The sequence below is a fragment of the Bufo gargarizans genome, chromosome 5 (genome assembly GCF_014858855.1).
Source record: "Bufo gargarizans isolate SCDJY-AF-19 chromosome 5, ASM1485885v1, whole genome shotgun sequence".
NCBI classification, from domain to species: domain Eukaryota; kingdom Metazoa; phylum Chordata; class Amphibia; order Anura; family Bufonidae; genus Bufo; species Bufo gargarizans.
Window position 1 is genome coordinate 399,740,291 of NC_058084.1, and position 25,043 is coordinate 399,765,333.

The 25,043-nt window shown below is 41.3% G+C and overlaps 1 protein-coding gene across 1 annotated transcript in view; it reads left to right on the forward strand.

The window, feature by feature from the left end:
* VILL (villin like) overlaps positions 1–25,043 on the forward strand; it is an 88,945-nt gene that overhangs the window by 55,351 nt on the left and 8,551 nt on the right. The window contains exons 7-16 of the mRNA XM_044293585.1: positions 652–851; positions 6,344–6,422; positions 6,666–6,764; positions 8,165–8,318; positions 9,432–9,532; positions 10,120–10,257; positions 12,471–12,629; positions 18,483–18,662; positions 18,969–19,114; positions 23,428–23,572. Of these exons, the coding sequence (XP_044149520.1) occupies positions 652–851; positions 6,344–6,422; positions 6,666–6,764; positions 8,165–8,318; positions 9,432–9,532; positions 10,120–10,257; positions 12,471–12,629; positions 18,483–18,662; positions 18,969–19,114; positions 23,428–23,572 (1,401 nt within the window). The remainder of the gene's footprint in view (positions 1–651; positions 852–6,343; positions 6,423–6,665; positions 6,765–8,164; positions 8,319–9,431; positions 9,533–10,119; positions 10,258–12,470; positions 12,630–18,482; positions 18,663–18,968; positions 19,115–23,427; positions 23,573–25,043) is intronic.

Consider the following 25,043-nt stretch of genomic DNA (forward strand, 5'->3'; position numbering starts at 1 on the left):
GATGCCTTCAGCTGCCAAGCGCACATGTTACAGGTCAGCCAGTTTCATGGGTACAATCTGATGTCCTTTAACGTTCTTGAGCTTCCACTGACATTTAAAAATCTAGTGGAAATCGTTACCAAAAGAGTAAACTTTTATAGCTGAAAATGCACAAAAAGACAATGAAGGACATTTATCAAAACTAGTATAAAGGAAAACGGGCTTAGTTGCCCATAGCAACCAATCAGCTTCTACCTTTCATTTTCCAAAGAAGCTCTGAAAAAAGAAAGGTGGAATCTGATTGGTTGCTATGTTTTGATAAATCTCCCCCAATGTTCATTCTTCCTCGTACTTTCTATAATAGGTAGATGTAATACAGGTAGAATATTAGTATTACATTGCATTGCATTTTATTCGATTAACACAAATCTCTTCATTCTCTATAATATACAACATATATTTTAGCACATGAGTTTACATAAACTTTGGGGCATGTCCACCAAAAAAGGGACAACATTTGTATTGGAGTACATGTACTGTACTTCAGCCATGAGGTGGAATAATTAAGAAATATGTGCCTCGTCGAGCCAAATTTACTATGTCCTGCATATCTACATAAAAAGCTTACTATTTCTAAATGAAACCTAACAAATCCCATCTATTTCTTCCCAGGCTTGCTCCTTGGCCCAGAGCATAAGAGATGATGAGCGAGGAGGGCGAGCCCAGATTGGCATCATAGACAATGAAAAAGATTCCCCTGACCTGATGCAGATAATGAATGCCGTGCTTGGGCAAAGAACTGGTGAACTGAAGGATGCTATTCCGGATGAAAAGGCAGATGAACTGCAGAAAGCAAATGTCAGGCTTTACCAGTAAGTTAAAAACTGCAGCTCTAAATCCTATGACACTGCAAATAATTCAACAACCAAAAAGGAACCTCCGGCATAAATGTACATCGTACCCTATTCTTCTGTGTATTCAAATAGAAGGTTCTAAAAAACTATAGTATTACCGGAATTGAAAACAAATCAATAACATTAGAATATATCTGTAAAGAATAAATCAAGGCAACTGGACGTACTGTAGATTTCTTAAAAACGTTTCACTCGTTCTTCCAACGAGCTTTATCAATTCTGAGTGACTGTACAAAAATTCTGGGAATAAATATGTAACTGAATCCACATCTGGTAATTATACCCAGCATTGGATCAAAGGTGTTGATTCCATTATCCTAATTGGAGTCAGTAGGTGATAAAGACTTCCCAGAAAAAGGTGTCAAGACAGCATTGTATGTGGCAGACAATAGATGTCTAACGCCCCCCCCCCCCACCCCACACCTCTATTCAAGCTTGGCTTCTCCATTTTTACGTAGATGGCCTCCTTCATGCCTCGTTTGTAGGTGGGGGGGGGGGGGTTAGACATCTATTGTCTGCCACATACAATGCTGTCTTGACTCCAATTAGGATAATGGAATCAACACCTTTGACCCAATGCTGGGTATAATTACCAGACGTGGATTCAGTTACATATTTATTCCCAGAATTTTTGTACAGTCACTCAGAATTGATAAAGCTCATTGGAAAAATGAGTGAAACGTTTTAAAGAAATCTACAGTACGTCCAGTTGCCTTGATTTATTCTTTACAGATATAAAACCATGACCTGGATAAATGAGAACCTTCACAGACAATAACATTAGAACTCCTGAAGGAAATTCTGAAATTGATATCACTTTCTGTAAGACTCTATCAGCAGACTACTGGCTACAGTTTAGAGATCACACTAGCAGTATTGTATGTTTTTAGAAGAGCCGGGCAGTTAAAGTGACTGATTACAATAATATCTTATCAGGCATTACCCTATTTACTAAAAAAAAGTTTTCAAACTAATGTCAGTTATAAAGCACCATCTACAGGTTGGTAAATATTACTGCAGTTGTAACAGTTCAAATAGAAAATAAGTTTAAAAAAAAACTACTAGGTATATAGCATTAGTTATAGTTATTAGTTAAGAATATTTTCACAGATGGCAGTATTGCATTTTTTTGAGGATCCTGGAGGGTAAACTGGGTAATATAATAACAGGAAATCAGGGATTACCCAAGGTTCTAAAAAAAAGTGCTCAAGCTAATGTCCATTTTAGAGCTCCATCTACAGGCTGATAACCACTATTGCAGTTGTAACAGTCAAATGTGTCATTTACAGGGAGCAACTTCCAACATCAGCAGGGAATCTGACTCCCGTCACCCCTGCCAATCAGCTGTGCGAAAGGGGTTGCGGCGCTCGTGTGGGTGCTGTGTTCTCTTCAATGTTTAAAGGGGTTTTCCCATGACTAATGTAAAAAATGACAATCTCTTTCTATCAAAGGTAGAAACAGCCCTAAACCTCACATGGATCCAGATCTCTCTATTTATTGCTCTGCTAGATTTATATCAAGCTGACAGCTCAAGGGTAGTGCCTTTTCTGCTGCAGCTAAGAGGGTGTGTCCTTTGTGCTGGAGCTCTCTCCCTATCACAATTCATGATGCAGTTGAAGGACGAAAATGAGCATGTGCAGCCATCTCAGTGAGCAGGACAAAGAAATAGGGAAAAAAAGCTACAGCAGGTGGCGCTATACAAATGCTATGCATTTTATTGAATAACTCAGTGGCTATGCTAAATGTTTAATTACATGCAATTACAAAAGTATTCAGATCTAGGTGCTGGTTTGAAAATTGTAGAATATTTTTCGTGGGACAAACCCTTTAACTGCACTGCATCTCCCCTGTAGCAGCAGTACAGTGTAATTACAACTGCTTGTCCCATTCAAGTGAATGGAAAAGGAAGCTGTAATTACACTGCACTGCCACGACATGCTACATTACACACAGGTAAACTTTGAAGAGGATGCAGCAGCCCTTTCATAAGTGACCCCTTCAAACAGCTGATTGGCAGGGGTGATGGGAGTTGTACTCCCGTCGATCTGATATTGATGACAGTCCTGAGAATAGTACAGGAATTAACTTGAATATAAAGATGTGTAAAGGATAATTGGAAAGGTTGAAGCTCCAGTTGTTGGGGGTCTCCTCTGGTGGTCACCAAGAAATGGGGGTACAGTTAGGAAAAGAGTTTGGGGAATTCTTGTAAGTTACTGATGCACAGTTCCATAGCAATTGTCTTTACATTGTAGGGGCGTAGCTAATAGAAGGGCTAGGGGAATATATGCCCCAGGTGCTGGGTTCTGTATAGTCCTGGCTTACCTTCTATAGTAGTATTGGTCATTCAGATGCTTGTCTGGGACCACACGGGAAACATACTTCAGAAAACCTCAGATTGGTGGTTTTGAATACCAATATAAGACTTTATACTTTTACCTTGCAGAATGATAGTGCAATATATGTAGTACTAGTAATATATACCAATAGGAATAATGGTAATATGTAATGGAGATGCCAGCAGTAATCAACAAATATATAATACTATTTCAGTGAGGATGTGGAGACATGGCAGCTGATATTAAATTCCTTTACTGCATGTAATAATGATCTTCACATAATGGTTGAATATGTCCCTGAGGCTACATGCACACGACCGTATTTGTTTTGCGGTCTGCAAATTGCGGATCTTAAAAAAAAACGGATGATGTTTCATATGGCTTCCGTTTTTTTTGTGGATCCGTTTTTTTTGTGTGGTTCCATTGTAATAATGCCCATCCTTGTCCGCAAACTAGAAAAAAAGAGGACATGCACAATTTTTTTTTTTTTTGTGGGGCAACTGAACGGACATGCTAATGCGGACAGCACACGGTGGCACATGAATGGGTCCGCATCCTATCCGCAAAAAAAAACCAGAACAGACATGGAAACAAACAACGTTGTGTGCATGTAGCCTGAGGCTCAACCACTTCTCTATTTTTACTTATTGGATCAGTCTTAACCTTGAGTTAATTTCCATATTATAAAACGTACCACAAGGCGGTTTTGCAGTGTCAGGATATTAATGAGCTATCTTTAGGATTGATTATCAGTATCTGATCGGTGGGAGTCCGACTCCTGGCATTCCAGCCTATTAGCTGGTTGAAGAGGCTGTGGTGCTTTTGCAAGTGCTGCATCCTCTTCAATGTTTACCTGCATGCCATCTAGCTTGTAGCAGGGGTGCACTGTAATTGCAGCTTCCTCTACTGGTCACCTAAAAATGGAAAGGAAGGTGTAACTACACTGCGCTGCTACAAGCTAAGCAATAAAGAGGATGGAGTCCACGCTGATTGGTGGGGGTGCCGGGAGTCAGACCCACACCAGTCTGATATTGATCACCAGTATTTTGCCACTGCACAACTCCTTTAATAAAACTTACATTTTTTACAACTTGAATACAATGAGTTTAAAGGGTCATTAGGAAGGTTGACGCTTCAGTTCGGGGCCTCCTTAGCAGTTTATGCTTTCTGAATATCTGACTATCTAACTATCTGACTGTCTCATAGTCACTCAGAAGCAACCCCAATATAATGGAGGACATTACAGAGAAGTGCTGACCTGTATTTTTGTGAATGAAGCATTTGTGCTGAGCTATAACTTTCCTATGTACAGGTCCTTCTCAAAAAATTAGCATATTGTGATAAAGTTCATTATTTTCTGTAATGTACTGATAAACATTAGACTTTCATATATTTTAGATTCATTACACACCAACTGAAGTAGTTCAAGCCTTTTATTGTTTTAATATTGATGATTTTGGCACACAGCTCATGAAAACCCAAAATTCCTATCTCAAAAAATTAGCATATCATGAAAAGTTTCTCTAAACGAGCTATTAACCTAATCATCTGAATCAACTAATTAACTCTAAACACCTGCAAAAGATTCCTGAGGCTTTTAAAAACTCCCAGCCTGGTTCATTACTCAAAACCGCAATCATGGGTAAGACTGCCGACCTGACTGCTGTCCAGAAGGCCATCATTGACACCCTCAAGCAAGAGGGTAAGACACAGAAAGAAATTTCTGAACGAATAGGCTGTTCCCAGAGTGCTGTATCAAGGTACCTCAGTGGGAAGTCTGTGGGAAGGAAAAAGTGTGGCAGAAAACGCTGCACAACGAGAAGAGGCGACCGGACCCTGAGGAAGATTGTGGAGAAGGACCGATTCCAGACCTTGGGGGACCTGCGGAAGCAGTGGACTGAGTCTGGAGTAAAAACATCCAGAGCCACCATGTACAGGCGTGTGCAGGAAATGGGCTACAGGTGCCGCATACCCCAGGTCAAGCCACTTTTGAACCAGAAACAGCGGCAGAAGCGCCTGATCTGGGCTACAGAGAAGCAGCACTGGACTGTTGCTCAGTGGTCCAAAGTACTTTTTTCGGATGAAAGCAAATTTTGCATGTCATTCGGAAATCAAGGTGCCAGAGTCTGGAGGAAGACTGGGGAGAGGGAAATGCCAAAATGCCTGAAGTCCAGTGTCAAGTACCCACAGTCAGTGATGGTCTGGGGTGCCATGTCAGCTGCTGGTGTCGGTCCACTGTGTTTTATCAAGGGCAGGGTCAATGCAGCTAGCTATCAGGAGATTTTGGAGCACTTCCTGCTGCCATCTGCTGAAAAGCTTTATGGAGATGAAGATTTCATTTTTCAGCACGACCTGGCACCTGCTCACAGTGCCAAAACCACTGGTAAATGGTTTACTGACCATGGTATTACTGTGCTCAATTGGCCTGCCAACTCTCCTGACCTGAACCCCGTAGAGAATCTGTGGGATATTGGGAAGAGAAAGTTGAGAGACGCAAGACCCAACACTCTGGATGAGCTTAAGGCCGCTATCGAAGCCTCCTGGGCCTCCATAACACCTCAGCAGTGCCACAGGCTGATTGCCTCCATGCCACGCCGCATTGAAGCAGTCATTTCTGCAAAAGGATTCCCGACCAAGTATTGAGTGCATAACTGAACATAATTATTTGAAGGTTGACTTTTTTTGTATTAAAAACACTTTTCTTTTATTGGTCAGATGAAATATGCTAATTTTTTGATATAGGAAATTTGGGTTTTCATGAGCTGTATGCCAAAATCATCAATATTAAAACAATAAAAGGCTTGAACTACTTCAGTTGGTGTGTAATGAATCTAAAATATATGAAAGTCTAATGTTTATCAGTACATTACAGAAAATAATGAACTTTATCACAATATGCTAATTATTTGAGAAGGACCTGTACTTGTGCGGTCTCTCAATGTCTGGCCTGTTTCCTCAGCTACTGCTCACTCCTCCCCCTCACCTCTCCATAGACTTGTAGTGCCCATTTAGGTTTAGAGTCCCTTTAAATATCACTATTTCATCTGAATTGACCCTAATCTCTTATTGCATACAAGTAATAGCTTCCTGTCTTTATAATATCCTTTTTCTCAGTGTGTTTGAAAAAGATGGAGACTTGGTTGTGGAAGAAATTGCAACAAAACCTCTGACTCAAGATCTCCTGCAGCACGAGGTTAGTGCGTTGCTTAAAATGAAATAAACTTTTTTTTTAAAATGCTACATTCATATATATATAATTCAGTCTTTAAAATGTTGGATAACTCTCAGTAAAATCCTTTTAGATCTATGTTCCTGGTGCCTCTGTAGTAGTGAACAAAAAGATAGGCGGCACTCACAACACTTTAATAGGGGTGCAACTAATACGCCAAATGAATGCAAAACAGAAGGTTTAAGATTTTGTCTTTCCCTGTTACAGGACAGTCACATTCTAGATCAAGGAGGAGTAAAGATTTTTGTTTGGAGGGGAAAAGATTCCAGTCCAGAAGAGAAGAAAGCAGCTTTCAGTCGAGCAGTGGTAAGTGCAATTAACAAAGTTATGACGCTATATTAGAACAATTATCGGGGAAAAGCTTTTTTTTTTTTTTACAAGAAATAATAAGTAATGTAGCCAATTTATTAGTAGAGGCCTCTAGAAGGTAGGTACCTGGTGCAAATGCCATGTTTTATTCTCGCTCTGGTAGTAGTAGTTCACAGATCTGACCATCTTAATAAATATCAAGATATGGCCTCTCCTTTACAACAGTGTGATCCTTCACTTATGTACAGGGCTGGTTTTAGGGGGTGGCAAAGTGGGCATTTGCCTGGGGTAAAAAGAAAAGAACACGGAACTGTAGCTCAGCTGACCACACTGCCTCTATATCCTGGAAATCTGGGAAACCAGACGGTGCACGGAAAGAAGCCGCTCCGGCATCAGGAAGTCAATAGTAAAATGAAGAAATCCAGCACGTCGTACCATAAAACAGAAATTCTTTATTGAGCACATTAAAAAGTCCATAAAACACTAGAAAAATGCTATGCGTTTTAAACGATCACCTGAAATGAAATGGTTATCCTAGGTGCTTGTCTGTGCAGTATTAATCAAAGTGGGAGGTGTGTTCTCCTTATTTTAATTAATTGATCACATTTGTGTTTTGTCTTTTAAATATGCTGGTTTTCACACTATAAGAGATGCTATGATGATGGACAAAGTCAACAGGTGATCGTCTAAAACGCGTAGTATTTTTCTAACACTTTATGGACTTTTTAATGTGACCAATAAAGAATTTGGGGGTCATTAATTATCCAGAAATACACCTATATTAGGCATATTTCTGGCACAGATTGCGGCGCATAGGTTATTTGGGACTCAATCTGCGACTTTTCCCCACTCACGCCAGTTGTAAAAAAGTGGGCATGGCGTGGGCAAGGTAGGGGACAGGCTGGCAGCCCCTTTTCATTCATGATTTTCTATGACTGTTTTAGGCATAGAAAATGGTCTAAATGTAAGCCAGCAAGGAAGCTGACCTGCATTTAGACTGGCTGGATGCGCCAAAGTTATGGAGAGTCCCGCGCCCCTTCATAACTTCGGCGGATCCACTGCCAAATATAGGGGTTACTAAGACTGGCGTGTTAAACGCTGGTCTTAATAAGTGACCCCCTTTATGTTTTATAGGACGATGTGCTGGATTTGATCTTTTGGCTATTTGAATGGGGTCTAGGTTTACTATATGGTCCCTGGGGATACGAACCCCAGTAGCAAAATAAATCATTCAGCTTTTAGAAATGTATATTTTTTGAGAACTGAATTACAGTATTATGTGGGAACTATATTGAATTATCATATTGCATTGTGTTTGCATGTATTGAGAGTGTCTATGTATTTCTCTGCTGATACTTATATATATATATATGTATTTTATCATGTTGTGTTTGTAGGGTTTCATACAGGGCAAAGGATACCCTGCAACCACAAATATAGAGGTGATCAATGATGGGGCTGAGTCAACCATGTTCAAACAGCTCTTCCAGAATTGGAGAGATTTCGGAGAGACACAAGGACTTGGAAAAACACACAGTCTGGGGAAGATTGGTAAGATGTCCTACTTTATCTGATACAGAAGATTTTGACAGTGATATAAAAGTTAATTAATTGCATTGAATACATTGTGATCATTTGGGATATTTTTTATACCTCCTGCGCCAAAATTGTGGTATTAAAAAGTTCCACATTTTTGTGCAAGCTTCATTTTGAGCAGAAATCAGCAACTTTTTGCCTCTTCTCCACCACATTCGCCAATTTTGGTAAAAGTGAGCTGGGCATGAACGGGAGGTGGTGGGGCCTACGTGGCCTAACACATTCATCATTACTTACATTAATTAGTAGGTGCAAGTAATGGCTAAAAGCTACACCAGCTCCTAGCTGGCATAGCTTTCAGATTCGCCTCTTAATAATTTTGACACATCTTGGTCTGCCACACTGGAGATCAACACCGGTGGTCGAAATTCAAGTCTTGATAAACCTTCCCCAATGTGTTTAAACTCAACCCAGTAGACTGACTATATGATTGGTGACCATTAGACCATGTAAGGCTAGTTTCACACTAGTGGCGGCAATCCGGCAGGCTGTTCCGGCCGGATCGCTCTGCATTTTGGCAGTGACGGAGAATATGTCGAGAAGTGTTTTTCTTCCGACTGATTCTCAGCATATTTGCCGGAATGTGGCGGGATCTCCATCAGTCCCCATTATAGTGAATGGGGATGGGTGGAGCCCTACAAACCTCCATCAATGCCGGAATGCACAGAGATCAGCCTATTGGATTGCCACTGCTAGTGAGAAACTAGCCTTAGGGTGCCTACACGCTACAGATTTTGTTGGAGAAATTTCTGCCACTGAAAATCAGTTCTATTCATTTGAAGGAAGGAATTTCTGCAAGCCCCATTCATGTGAATGGAACTAATTTTCAGTCGCAGAAATTTCTGCAACAAAATCTGCAGCGTGTTAAGGCAGCCTAAGGGGGAATCACAAACTCTTTTTATTGGACAGGAAATAAAAATAGAAGTATTTACTACTCATGATTTATGAGATTTTATAGGTCTCAGTGAGATGAGAATTTACAATAGTGAAATATGTGCCTGTTTGGATAATGGCAGGTACGTGTCTATAATCGGATGTGAGCATTAATAAGAGCTATAATCTTTTCAGCCAAGGTGGAGCAAGTTAAATTTGACATTAATCAGCTGTATGCTAGACCTGATTTAGCAGCAGAACAGAGGATGGTGGATGATGCTTCAGGAAATGTGGAGGTGAGTAAATCATTTTTCTAGAGGCAAGGGTCAGAGCTATAATCACAGCTACAGTAATACAACTACACAACTGTAAAGCACTTATTAGACCATCTGATTATCTGCTAATTATCAGGAACAAGCGTTCATAGCATTCAGTATGTTCAAAACAGGATACTAATATGCACACTGTACATAATGATTTATTTCTGGGAATTCCTGACTCTCTGAATACTTAGCCTTGCCATTAAAACTGTATTCATCTTTTAGCAATAGAATTAAAGGGATTGGTCACTTTAGGCAAATCCCTAGCTGGTCTCATCATTCAGCTCTCACCTACAGCGATCTGCTGTCATTTATTTTTTAAAGAACCTGGCAGTAAGTGTTCAGTTTTCCAGACTTATTACATGGTATCCATTGAAATTACCGTGCTATCTCTTTAATGCACAGAAGTAATGGGTCCTCTGAAGAGGGAGAGGTTCTGTATAATCATTCTTTGTTCTGACCTACAGATCAAGTTTCTAGACATGAGAGTAATCTCTACTAAATATACGGTAATTACAGTAATGGACTGTAAATGGATTCGGTTTTTGTAAACTTTCTTGCAGATCTGGAGAATCGAAAATCTGGAGTTGAAAGAAGTTGATCCTAAGACCTACGGGAGATTCTATGGAGGCGATTGCTATCTGGCGCTGTACACATACATAAAATCAGGCAAACCAAATTACCTGCTTTACATGTGGTTGGTAAGTGATGTACGAGGAAAAACACACTGGGGGAATGTATCATTCCCTATGTACCATAATTCTGGCAAATCTTGATATATGATGTTTTTCAGTAATATCAGTTGCTACTTTTTGTGATTTTATTAGACAATTTGGAAAAATGTGTGAAAAAGTGTGTGAGGGTAGATCCAAAAAAAGCAAAAAAGCAGTTTTACTGCTGTAAGATACACAAAATTTCCCGAGCAATGTGTGCTTTTAAAATTTGGTCGAAATTATTCCAACACTGACTCAAAGCAAAATTTACTTAAAGGGATTCTGTCACCAGGATTTCCCTTACTGAGCTGTTAACATGGCCACATCAGTATTCACGATTTATATTACAATATACTAGTAATACTGCCCTGTGTCTTGTAATTAGTCTATAAAATCGCTTAATTAATATGCAAATTACCTAAATAAGAAGCCCATAAGGCCGATGCCAGGACACCACGCGGGCGCTGACAGGTCTATCCACAGCGCATGCGCGAGATTACGGCGCACCAGGCATATGAGGTCGGCGATGAGGAGTGAATAAATTAGCAGTGGGGCGGTGCTGGGCTTAAGGAGAAGGGGTGCGGCTGGGCTCCAACGGACAGAGGGAGAGCCCCTTGGGCTCCTTATTTAGGTAATTTGAATACTAATAAAAGCGATTTTATAGACAAATTACAAGACACAGAGCAGTAATACTAGTATATTGTAATATAAATCATGCAGACTGATGTGGTCATGTTAACAGCTCAGTAAGAGAAATCCTGGTGACAGAATCCTTTAAAAAATCCACTTAATGATAACTTCCCCCATTGTACATATAGAATAATTGTTCACTTCTGTTCTCAATCATTTGTTTTCATTTAGCCAAGCATACACAGTTCAAATGTCCCATCTGTTCCCACCTCTACAATACAACAGGGCCCTGTTGGCCAGGAATGGAGAGATGACCGCTCTCCGTTCACTTCAATAGACCTTCTGAACACACTAGGCAGTATTGCCAGCAGGAGGCCAGTGTCAGTATTCAACTTGTACCATCTACATTATTACCCAGTTATTTTCAGTAGTTGAGGAGGTATGAGAAACCTCCTTGATACACACCACTGTATCTCAGGCTGTATAGCATCTAGAGATACAAGCTAAGAATCAGCTGAACAGGTGCTTACAGCGTATACTCATTGCCTCAAGGCCAGGAGAGAGGATGCTGATGTCTGAGCCTGTCAGTCAAGAGGAGGGAAGCATGACAAAATGGAGGAGCTATGTTTCCCCCCTCAGTGCACTGTAGCCCTAATTTATTATAGAGGAAAAACTCTGTTTTCTCTCAAGTGGCAAAATGGATTATTGTGATCCAGCTTTCATTTTAATCTACAGAGTCAATCCTAGCAGGCAGTATGGCTGGTTTCATATAGTTGTCTCTGCTGACATGGCTTCTTTAAGCCTCCTTACATTCTCTAAAGTGAACCTGTCACCATGAAATGCAGTGCAATCTGCAGGCAGCACATTATAGAACAGGAGGAGCTGAGCAGTTTGATATATAGTTCTGTGGAAAAGAGTCAGTAAAACTTAAGTTTTTATACATTTATATCTCTGCTCTTTCTGAGCTCAGTTGTATGCGGGGGCCATCTTATCAATGATGTAGAGCTATCCCTGTGTACACACTTAGGGCTCATACACACAAACATATTTTTGGTTTGCATCCGATCTGCATTTTTTGCAGGTCAGATCCGGACCCATTCACTTCAATGTGGTTAAAATGTATACAAGTACAAGTTTTAATGAATCTTTTCTATCAAAACTGTACATCAATCTGTTCAGCAACGTCGATTACACTGCATTTCATGGTAACAGGGTCTCTTTACAGAGGACCCATCAGCTCTTAGTTTCTTTCTGAAGTAACAGCTCTGGAGCATGTTTTCTTAGAATTCAGCATTATGCCTTTCTTCTAGTATTCCTCCTGGAAATGTTTGACCAAATTTACAGCACCAGATAAAAATAGTAACACACAGTTGTCAATTCCTTTATATTTATATTCATAGCTTATTTCCACTGGAAATAACAGAAGATGTAAACACCTTATACATACTTGAATCTAACAAATGAAAGAATGAGGTAGATGACTGAACACCTTTCGGTTTATATGACTGATCCCCAATGCTGGTTGAGAGTCAATGAAGCTTTTATATTAATCTTTGGTGTCTTACTGGCAGGGTCGTCATGCCACCCAAGATGAAATCACAGCATGTGCCTTTCATGCTGTAGAGTTGGACCGCAAATACCAGGATCAGCCAGTACAAATACGAGTGACCATGGGGAAAGAACCCAAGCACTTCCAGGCTATCTTTAAAGGGAAGATGATTATATATGAGGTAATATCTTCTTCTGTATTGTGTTTTATGACCAATTCTCTAGTAACGGCTCTGTGTCCTGAGGAAAGAGGAACCTGTATAGTTGATCGAAGCCTTACACTTACATTGTTTACATCTGACATGTCGAGTGAATAGAGGTTTCTTAAAGGGAATCTGTCAGCTCCAAAACAGCCCCCAAATTAGAGTAAGCAATGTATAGCGTAAGTGATGCTGAGTCCGATTATGTAATTTTTATGTTCATACTCACTTGCATTCCAACACTGTGCTCCCACAAACCAGCAATGAAAGCCGTTGAAAGAACTCGAATCACTGACCGAAGGGACGTTCTAACAAAATAGCTAAAATCAATCTTTATTAAAGCTCTCTAAAATACTAAAAGGGATGATGAACTCGGATCGGGACTAAGGATTGAGCCCCTGGACCGGCCAATTTAAGAGCCAGAGGCACGGCCAAGCCGCAGTTCAGCCCTGCCCCTCCTGTTGGCCCACTGAATGGAGCGATCACGTGGGGAGTGTCAAAACACTCCTTCACAATTGACAAGGACCAAACGGCGGTGATCTACCTATTATAGCAGCATGGCATTGGAGTGAGGTAATGAATGGATGAGTGCAATAAATGTATTAATATGAAAATGACAGCATGGATGAACATAAAAACATAGAATGTGTCGGCAGATAAGAACCATTTGGCCCATCTAGTCTGCCCAAAAAAAAAAAGTTGAAAAATGTGATCATTGCGTATAATAAAACCAGCACATGCGGGAGTTGTGTCAGCTTGCTCAGGTGAACAATGCTGGGGGCCAAATAGTATGCAGCCCCTGGGGTTATACCAGGATGTTGTACAGAACTCTCACGTATGGTGGAAAATGATGGTCATTATTACTACTGATGTACCAGATTAATCCTAGGGGCGCAGGGATAAAGGGATCCACAAGGACCTTCAAAAATACAAGGCCACTTAGATGAAACAGATGAAGGAGCTGTATTTATTAAGGCCCCGTGGTTGGACTGTACACAGTCTTTTATCAAAGTCCCCTCCTCTTGGGGACCTTCTAACTACTTCCACTCCTTGAAATTTGATCATATCCACATTGTTGTCATATAGGGTAGACACATGTCTCGCAATCGGGGTATCAGCATCCATACGAATATCGTGGAGATGCTCCCTAATTCTTCTGCGAAATTTCCCACATACTGTTTTCCACATTTACATGTGGCCAGGTACACAACCCCTTTCGTTCTACAATTCACAAAAGATCGAATGGTGACTGTGCAAGTAAATTTGCTACCTAATTGGATAGCATTGCACGCCACGCACCCCCCACATCGAAATGTGCCTTTCAGGTTGATGTTCAACCATGTAGTAGTTGTGAGAGCCTGCAGGAAGCTGTGACCAATCAATCTCTCAGGCTGCATCCCCGGCGATCTTGTTGGGGCAAAGACCCCAATGCCGGATGAGCAGTGGACTCCGAATTAGAAGTTATGGGTACCCATAGAGAAAAACCAACACAGGCATAGAGCTGTGCATCAAGAGTTTCTAAACTTTATTAAAGGAAGCAGAGGTTAATAAAGCGATTTTCTGGATCATTTCCAACTGAAGACGTAGTCAAACATTTACGTCATTAACTCATTAAAAACACAATCTGAAATTAGCATCTTCTTGGCTATATGCCTAGAACGTCTCCTTAATCTTAACTGTGGGTACTAGCGATATACTAGTACTCCTAGTGCTTGTTAAGATTCCTGTCTAACAAGAGTTGGTGGGGGCTAGGAGTGACCTTGAAGTTACAGCAACTTTCCACAAGAAGCTCACAGTTTATTACACAAAAAATGGCAGTATGCAGTATGAAATACAAACATGGAGGCTGAGGACACAACATGGAGTCTTAACCCTTACAATATGTAATGACTGGCCTGTCCTTAATAAGGTGACCCACATCTGGGTCAGATTTCAAGATGAAAAAAATCACAGAAAAAACAAAGATAAAAACATCCTGCACGGTATGATAAATAAATGTGTGGATGTCCCTGGCCATATTCATGAAAAAAAATCACAGAAATAAGGTAATAATGCACTTAATAAAATAGATGCAAGCATTATATATGGACATAATATATGGATATAAGTCCTCACTCTGATATGATAAAATCTAAGACACCTAGCCAATATTTTTTTTTTTTTTTAATATAATCTTTATTGAGATTAAGAATAAGAAATCTTTTCTTTTCAGTGCAGGTGTCTACTTTTTCACAGATAAACTGTATATGTTACAGATGTTGTACATAATAAATAGTATAAACGTTGAGTACAGCGTTAGCATAAGCCCGCACAGTTGCGTTATGTATTTATGATAATGACATTATCTCCATTTTTCCTCATTAGCCATAATCAATGCTGAACAACCCCCCCCCCCTCTCACTTCATGGTCACTAACACAATAAAATAAATCTAATCATAACCCCTAATATCTAAGGATTGGTCTTTTTCCGTTAGTCAGTCTATCTGTAACTTCCCTAGATTGTTTAGTATCTTCCTTTTCAGGTACCACTCCGAGGAGATAAAGGGCTTCATTGTTTCTACTAGTTCTTCTTTGTTTAGGGCTATTTTTATGAATACTTTCCATCTGCTGAAGAAAGTTTCAATACACTTTCCTCTATACTGTTCTGCTTCCGCCCTCTCATACATAAAACATGCTTTTGTGTGTATGAAAACACTGTTCATTGAAGGTATTATGGGTCTGAGCCATTCCCTAAAAAGACACCTCTTAGCCGCTAATAACAGGAGATGTATAAGCGGAGTAAACTTTTGCCTCTCGGGGGCCACCTGGAATAGTAAAAGCTCTGGGGTGGGTTGGATTTCAACTTTCAGGTGACTCTTAATTTGAGATATGACCAATGCCCGGAATTTTTTCGTCTCCGGGCAAGACCATATGCCATGGTAAAGGTCTGTACTGCCTTCGTGACATTTGGGACATTCCGTGAGTCTGTCTGGATGGGGCGTCCGAGAGGCAAAACGGAAGCCATATATGCCTGAAATACGTCTCCCTCCATCCCTCATTTGGTGTTGCTTTTCTAATTGTATGCCACCCCTTCAGAATGGTCTGTCTTATATCTACTGACGGAAATTCCTTCCCCATTGTGAAAAAAGACTTTCAGCTACTTGTCTCTGTTTCATATCTCTTATTCCCCAATAGAAGTCCGAAAGCGATTTTTTTCATGAGTCCCTGGCCCATTAATAGATCGAAGTTTAGATAGAAATTCTTTGGCCTGTAGGTATGCCAGTAAAATGTTGATTTGGTGGTATTGGGAACCTGTCCTTAAATTCCATATAAGTAAGGTATCTTCCTTCCTGTGCATCCCTGATCCCACATATCCCTCACCTTATTAATCCTCAGCTCTCTCCATTTTTTGAAGTGCTTAGCCTCTATTCCTGCCGGAAATTCTGGATGTCCCCACAGATTCATATACAGGGAGTGCAGAATTATTAGGCAAGTTGTATTTTTGAGGATTAATTTTATTATTGAACAACAACCATGTTCTCAATGAACCCAAAAAACTCATTAATATCAAAGCTGAATATTTTTGGAAGTAGTTTTTAGTTTGTTTTTAGTTTTAGCTATTTTAGGGGGATATCTGTGTGTGCAGGTGACTATTACTGTACATAATTATTAGGCAACTTAACAAAAAACTAATATATACCCATTTCAATTATTTATTTTTACCAGTGAAACCAATATAACATCTCAACATTCACAAATATACATTTCTGACATTCAAAAACAAAACAAAAACAAATCAGTGACCAATATAGCCACCTTTCTTTGCAAGGACACTCAAAAGCCTGCCATCCATGGATTCTGTCAGTGTTTTGATCTGTTCACCATCAACATTGCGTGCAGCAGCAACCACAGCCTCCCAGACACTGTTCAGAGAGGTGTACTGTTTTCCCTCCTTGTAAATCTCACATTTGATGATGGACCACAGGTTCTCAATGGGGTTCAGATCAGGTGAACAAGGAGGCCATGTCATTAGATTTTCTTCTTTTATACCCTTTCTTGCCAGCCACGTTGTGGAGTACTTGGACGCGTGTGATGGAGCATTGTCCTGCATGAAAATCATGTTTTTCTTACCTTGCAGACTTCTTCCTGTACCACTGCTTGAAGAAGGTGTCTTCCAGAAACTGGCAGTAGGACTGGGAGTTGAGCTTGACTCCATCCTCAACCCAAAAAGGCCCCACAAGCTCATCTTTGATGATACCAGCCCAAACCAGTACTCCACCTCCACCTTGCTGGCGTCTGAGTCGGACTGGAGCTCTCTGCCCTTTACCAATCCAGCCATCTGGCCCATCAAGACTCACTCTCATTTCATCAGTCCATAAAACCTTAGAAAAATCAGTCTTGAGATATTTCTTGGCCCAGTCTTGACGTTTCAGCTTGTGTGTCTTGTTCAGTGGTGGTCGTCTTTCAGCCTTTCTTACCTTGGCCATGTCTCTGAGTATTGCACACCTTGTGCTTTTGGGCACTCCAGTGATGTTGTAGCTCTGAAATATGGCCAAACTGGTGGCAAGTGGCATCTTGGCAGCTGCACGCTTGACTTTTCTCAGTTCATGGGCAGTTATTTTGCGCCTTGGTTTTTCCACACGCTTCTTGCGACCCTGTTGACTATTTTGAATGAAACGCTTGATTGTTCGATGATCACGCTTCAGAAGCTTTGCAATTTTAAGAGTGCTGCATCCCTCTGCAAGATATCTCACTATTTTTGACTTTTCTGAGCCTGTCAAGTCCTTCTTTTGACCCATTTTGCCAAAGGAAAGGAATTTGCCTAATAATTATGCACACCTGATATAGGGTGTTGATGTCATTAGACCACACCCCTTCTGATTACAGAGATGCACATCACCTAATATGCTTAATTGGTAGTAGGCTTTCGAGCCTATACAGCTTGGAGTAAGACAACATGCATAAAGAGGATGATGTGGTCAAAATACTCATTTGCCTAATAATTCTGCACGTAGTGTATTTAGATAAAGTGAAGGGTAGTGAAAACATTTTACATGTTGCTTTCCAGCTCGTTATAGTGTCTTTTATTAAAAGGCTCGTTTTGACCTCCGGGGGAATGGCACAATATTTAGTGTGCAACAGTGCTGATAAAGACCAAGGGGCAACTAGCTGTTCCTCTAAGGCTGCATTAGTGTAGTAGTTTGTTCTAAATAGCCAATATATTTTGATTAAAACACATCTGTGCCCGCCTACCAAGCGCCAAGGTGGTCTCAGGTCAGGCGGGTCCTACGCTAAACCTATCTAAGCCATTGGGCTTCTATGTTCAGGAGCGCAGACCCTGCACATATGGTGTCCTGCTCCTAGTCACCTCCATGTGCATCAAGCAACCAATGGGAGGAGTAGTAAGCACACCTATATGTACCACCTAATCAAGGCAGTCTATGAGATAGGAAGGGCAAAAGTGCAAAGGAATGCTACTCCCAAGATATTGCCTTCTTGACCCTTAAAGATGGTTAAATCCAAGAAGGTGATTTGGTGCTCCTGAATTTCAGATGTAAAAAACAATCCCAGTGAGTTTTTGATCCTGGACTTCTTAATTTTATATTAGAACACAATGTTTTTCCCTTTTGAAGCAGCTTCCATTATTAGATTACTGTACATTTATGGACCTGGCTTATGCATTTCATGGCTCATGATTATTGGTGAATTGTTGGAGACATAAGGGGGGTACTCAATGTTCAGCCATTTAAGGGATATGTTCATTCTTCTTGTACACAATCCCTTTGCTGTTTGGGTCTAGCCTTGGATCAGATATATGAAATGCAATAAAATCTATATTTTCCCCTGTGCACTAGGGAGGAACAAGTCGCCAGGGAAATACTGAGCCAGAACCCGCAGTGAGACTGTTCCAGGTCAGGGGAACCGATGAATACAACACAAAGGCCACCGAGATCCCGGCCAGAGCCGCTTCCCTAAATTCGAACGATGTCTTTGTACTGAAGACCGATACTGTGTGCTACCTGTGGTGTGGAAAGGTCAGTATTTGTCTCACTATAGTCTGCACAGTCACCATCTTTTAACAGGTGCGCTCATAACTGGATTTTTCTACAATTGTAGACTGTAGGCATACAGGCACATTTATTACTATATTTACAAATAGTCATTAAACCAGTAATTCCCTTCTTTTACAAATCATGTAATAAAAGTTATGTTTTAGCACAAACAACTTTAAGGCATATGTAAAACAAGGCAATTACTGGTCTAACAACTATTTGTAAATATACTCATAACAGGATTATCTCCAGTTGTTCATGATGTTATAAGTGTAAATTACCTCCTAGGGCTGCAGCGGAGATGAGAGAGAAATGGCAAAGACAGTGGCCAACATTATCTCCATAAAAGACAAACAGACCATCTTGGAGGGTCAAGAGCCTGCTGAATTCTGGGTGGCCCTGGGTGGAAAGGCGCCTTATGCCAGTGATAAGAGGTGAGTGCACAGAGATCTTACCAATCATGTATTCATTATTTGCATAGTCTGACAATACTTTCAATTATCCTTTGAAATGATTACTAAATATTTAAAGGGAACCTGTCACCTCTACTATGCTACCCTCACTGAGCGTTTCTAAATGTTCATTGTGTTCCCCTAAACATATACATTACACTTTTAATTTCATTTGCAGACGAATTCAATAAGTAGTATGCATTTTTGTACTTTCCGCCTTTTATGCAAATTAACATAAGAGTCATATCTTACTTGTGTGACCAGAGAAGAGTCATATTTTCAAGCTCTGACTCATCTCAGGTTAATTTCCATATGCATCAAATCTTTTTTTTACACAATAAAAGTAGTGATTAGCGGCAGGGGTCATATTCGAATTCGCGATATTTAGCGAATATTTTGTACAATATTTGCAAATTCGAATATTCGTTATATTCTACGATTTTTTTACTAAAAAAATCGACAAGGTAATGATCGCATAATATGCAAGAAGCAGGGAGGAATCATGTTTTTACTCAGCAATTGGAATTCGCAGTAAAATTTTGCATTACGAAAATTTGCAATAAAAAAAATCTCGAATATCCAAAATTACGAATATATATCACTATATTCTAAATATTCGCAAATTTTCAAAGTACCTATATTCCCGATAAAAATTGTAATATTCGTGAGCAACACTGAATAAAAGCACACAGAGCTATGGGGACTGGATATTGCAGATGTGCTAGCGGGCATCTAGCAACCCATGTCCACAGCTTTATACCCAAAATCCAGGTGACAGGTTCCGTTTAAAGGGCTTATCATTGGCGATTAATGGGCTCCTGGTTTCGGGTTTGATCCCTGGGCTACCTACAATGATCAAAAGAACAGCAACCACTGTGCTTTACTGAAGTTCCCAACACGCTGCTGTGTCTGCAGATCAGTTAACTGAAGACGACCCTTTTAAGGATTGACATGCAGTGGCGTAGCTATAGAGGTCGAAGCGGTCAGAATTGCGACCGGGCCCCTACTTCAGCACTGCTGCAGCGCTAGGTCCACATAAAGTGTGTGATGATTTGCATACAATACTGGGTCCGTAACACAAAGTTCACAAGTCACAAGTCAACCAATAGGGTGAGAGGGCGGGCGGAGGCAGAGCGTGTGTGCACGCAGGTGCGTGCCGTCCCGTCGGCAGACAGTGCTGTGTGTTGTACGGGGCAGGACACGGGATGTGGATGATGAAGCTGCAGGCAGTGAGTGAGGTGAGGTGTGAGGTCCGGAGCAGAGAACTCAGCCTCTACAAGTTATAAGACTGAGGGATGCTGCCGGGTAGGAATGGGGACTGGGAGATAGCAGCAGCCAGCTTACCGGTCTCCAGCGCAGCCCTCCTGTCCTGAGTCTTGACTGATGTTCCAATGAAGGGTGGGACCTAGTTGCTGCTAGTCTGTATACAAAGTGGCCAGTTTCTACTGGTTTCCCCAGATTGTGCTGGCCTGGGATGGGGCTGGGTTCTACTGGGTTATAGTCACTGTGAGTGACACTGCTGTAATGTGGCTATACAGCATGTCACCTCAGTTTGGGGGGTACACTGACACTACCTTGCCTTCTGATTTATCCCTGTTTTAGAATTTACTTAAAGTGTCAACTACAATCACATGGCTGTGGTGCCACTGGGCATGACTCTGCCCCTTAAAAGATAGGACATGTCCTGTCTTTGGCCACATCTTGTCAATGGGTCCCCGTCCGCACCATGATGTTGTGTTCACACAGTTGGTGCTTTGCAGATCTGCGGTTTGCAATGCAAAGCACAGGCATGTCAGCGCCATAGCCATGTGAACGTAGCAGCCTAACTTTAAGTCAATTATGCCTTTAAAGGGGTTGTCTCATCATAGACAATGGGGGCATATCGCACCTATTTAGAAAACGGAGCCCTGCAAGGTGGTGGCTGGAGGACTCCGGTCCGGCCACCACCAAGCCGCCTTCCCATAGAAGTGAATGGGAGAGTATTGCGTATTACCGGCCACTGCTTCCATTCACTTTTATGGGCTCGACGGAAATAGATGAGCCAGCGCTCGGCTATTTTCGACAGCCCCATAGAAAATTTATGGAGGGCATCTGCGCATGCGCAATGCGCCCTCCTTCAGTTTTGGGTTTCCGTTCTCTATACAGGGAGTGCAGAATTATTAGGCAAGTTGTATTTTTGAGGATTAATTTTATTATTGAACAACAACCATGTTCTCAATGAACCCAAAAAACTCATTAATAGCAAAGCTGAATATTTTTGGAAGTAGTTTGTTTTTAGTTTTAGCTATTTTAGGGGGATATCTGTGTGTGCCTGTGACTATTACTGTGCATAATTATTAGGCAACTTAACAAAAAACAAATATATACCCATTTCAATTATTTATTTTACCAGTGAAACCAATATAACATCTCAACATTCACAAATATACATTTCTGACATTCAAAAACAAAACAAAAACAAATCAGTGACCAATATAGCCACCTTTCTTTGCAAGGACACTCAAAAGCCTGCCATCCATGGATTCTGTCAGTGTTTTGATCTGTTCACCATCAACATTGCGTGCAGCAGCAACCACAGCCTCCCAGACACTGTCCAGAGAGGTGTACTGTTTTCCCTCCTTGTAAATCTCACATTTGATGATGGACCACAGGTTCTCAATGGGGTTCAGATCAGGTGAACAAGGAGGCCATGTCATTAGATTTTCTTCTTTTATACCCTTTCTTGCCAGCCACGCTGTGGAGTACTTGGACGCGTGTGATGGAGCATTGTCCTGCATGAAAATCATGTTTTTCTTGAAGGATGCAGACTTCTTCCTGTACCACTGCTTGAAGAAGGTGTCTTCCAGAAACTGGCAGTAGGACTGGGAGTTGAGCTTGACTCCATCCTCAACCCGAAAAGGCCCCACAAGCTCATCTTTGATGATACCAGCCCAAACCAGTACTCCACCTCCACCTTGCTGGCGTCTGAGTCGGACTGGAGCTCTCTGCCCTTTACCAATCCAGCCATCTGGCCCATCAAGACTCACTCTCATTTCATCAGTCCATAAAACCTTAGAAAAATCAGTCTTGAGATATTTCTTGGCCCAGTCTTGACGTTTCAGCTTGTGTGTCTTGTTCAGTGGTGGTCGTCTTTCAGCCTTTCTTACCTTGGCCGTGTCTCTGAGTATTGCACACCTTGTGCTTTTGGGCACTCCAGTGATGTTGCAGCTCTGAAATATGGCCAAACTGGTGGCAAGTGGCATCTTGGCAGCTGCACGCTTGACTTTTCTCAGTTCATGGGCAGTTATTTTGCGCCTTGGTTTTTCCACACACTTCTTGCGACCCTGTTGACTATTTAGAATGAAACGCTTGATTGTTCGATGATCACACTTCAGAAGCTTTGCAATTTTAAGAGTGCTGCATCCCTCTGCAAGATATCTCACTATTTTTGACTTTTCTGAGCCTGTCAAGTCCTTCTTTTGACCCATTTTGCCAAAGGAAAGGAAGTTGCCTAATAATTATGCACACCTGATATAGGGTGTTGATGTCATTAGACCACACCCCTTCTCATTACAGAGATGCACATCACCTAATATGCTTAATTGGTAGTAGGCTTTCGAGCCTATACAGCTTGGAGTAAGACAACATGCATAAAGAGGATGATGTGGTCAAAATACTAATTTGCCTAATAATTCTGCACGTAGTGTATAGGTGCGGGTCCCAGCGGTGGGACCTGCACGTATAAGACAATGGGGGCATATCCTAGCGATATGCCCCCATTGTCTATGATTAGACAACCCCTTTAACCTATATGCTTTTAGATGGCATCCTTATTATTATTATTATTATGCACTTATTGGATAAAAAAAAAAATTCTCAGTGAGATTTTAGTTCTGCCATTGGGCATGGTGGGCGTGCAGGGGTCTGGTGGTGTTAGGAAACAGTATTGAGGGTGGGGGGTCCCAAACTGAAGTCTAGCACCAGGGCCCATGAGCCTTTAGCTACGCCCCTACGCTGATGTGCTAACCAATACATGTCCATGTTACACAATTAGCATTTAAATGCAGAACTGCATGATATTTCTGAAATGTTTTCCATTCCAAATAGTATTTTCACGAACAATCCAGAGCATTTCCAGTCATCTCTGGGGCCTACACCTACAGTTCTCCTAACACAGTCCTGCTGTGACTGGTTTTCGAACTCTCATAGTAGTTTGTAGAGAGAGCTACGCACATGCAACCACCTCTCCATTCTCAGTGTCTTGTATTTAATTGCTATGGCCGTTAGTAACTATGTTTCTGTAATATTTTATGTAGATTCCAGGAGACCGTTATGCAGTACAAACCTCGACTCTTTGAGTGTTCCAATCAAACCGGTCGTTTCATTATGACAGAAATAATAAATTTTGAGCAGAGTGACCTTGATGAAGATGATGTCATGTTACTTGATACTTGGGAAGAGGTATGTGACACAAAACATGAGGATAATTATCGCATACAGTCAATCAAAACCAACCAGTCAGATGTCAACAGGCATAATAGACTTATAATAGACATTGCAAACCTACAAAAATAGAGAGAATGTCACGGTATGAGGCCCAATGGGCACGCTTTAGCATATTTATAGATATTGCATATATGCGGTACCTCAGTATAGGGTACATGCAAATAACATTATGCAACAAAAAACTATTTAATATTCTGATGCATTGTATCACCTGAATAGTTCTGTTTTGGATAGGTCAGGGTTAACAATCCTGCCTCTAGCCTTGTAGGAGGCTAGGAGATGGACCTAGGTCTGCGCCAGGAAGTGAGAGGAGCTTTATGTGCTCACTCCTCAGATGACTAGACCTACATTCCAGAGAATCACTATCTCAGAGAGATCCACAGAGAGAAGATCACCTCTACTCTACTATAGTCCAGAAAGAGAAAGAAACTAGAATGCTCTCCATTCACTTCTATGGGGGTTCCGAAATAGCTGAACGAGCGCACTCAGCTATTTTTGGAAGTCTCAAAGAAATGAATGAAGGGTGACCGCACATGTGCTGTGCGCTCTCATTTACTTTTTGGGGCTCCGTTCTAGAGATAGGTGCAAGTTCCAGAGGTGGGACCCGCGCCTATCTAACTTTGTTGGCATATTCTAGTGAGGTGAGCCCTTAAAAATAAATAATAACAGATAAAGTGCATGTAGGTAGTTTGAGCCTAACTGAGACATGCTTGAATTCCAAACATGCTTTTCTTATCAGCTCCAATGCGAAGGGTGTCATAAGGAGCTTATTAGGACACTAGCAGAAAGACCCGGCTTTGCACGGGTATATTTCATCTATTTAATTTAATGTTTGTGTGTGTGTCGTTAAAAGATATCGACAGTATCCACTATAACAGTACCCCACCCCTTTAACAGTGACCTCCACAGTGGCCGCCCCTTTATTAGTGACCTCCACAGTATCCCGTCTCATTAACCGTGATTTCCACAATAACCCGCCCCCTTAACAGTGACCTCTACAGAGCTATGTTCCCTTAAAATGTGAGCTCCACAACACCCTGCCCCTTAACAGTGACCTCTACAGCACCCCGCCCCTTAACACTGACCTCCATAGCGGACAGTCCCCTTAACTGTAACCTCCACTGTTCTCTGTCCCCTTAACAGAGATCTCCACAGTCCCCGCCCCTTTAACAGTGACCTCCACAGCATCCCATCCCCTTATCAGTGACCTCCACAGCAGCCCGTCCCTTTAACAGTGACCTCCAAAACGGCCACCCCTTTATTAGTGATCTCCACAGTACCCCATCTCCTTAACAATGATTTCCACAACCCCCATCCCCTTAACAGTGGCCTCTACAGCAATCTGCCCCTTAACACTAACCTCCATAGTGGACCGTCCCCTTAACTGTGACCTCCACAGCAGCCTGTCCCTAGGGTGTGCCAGAGA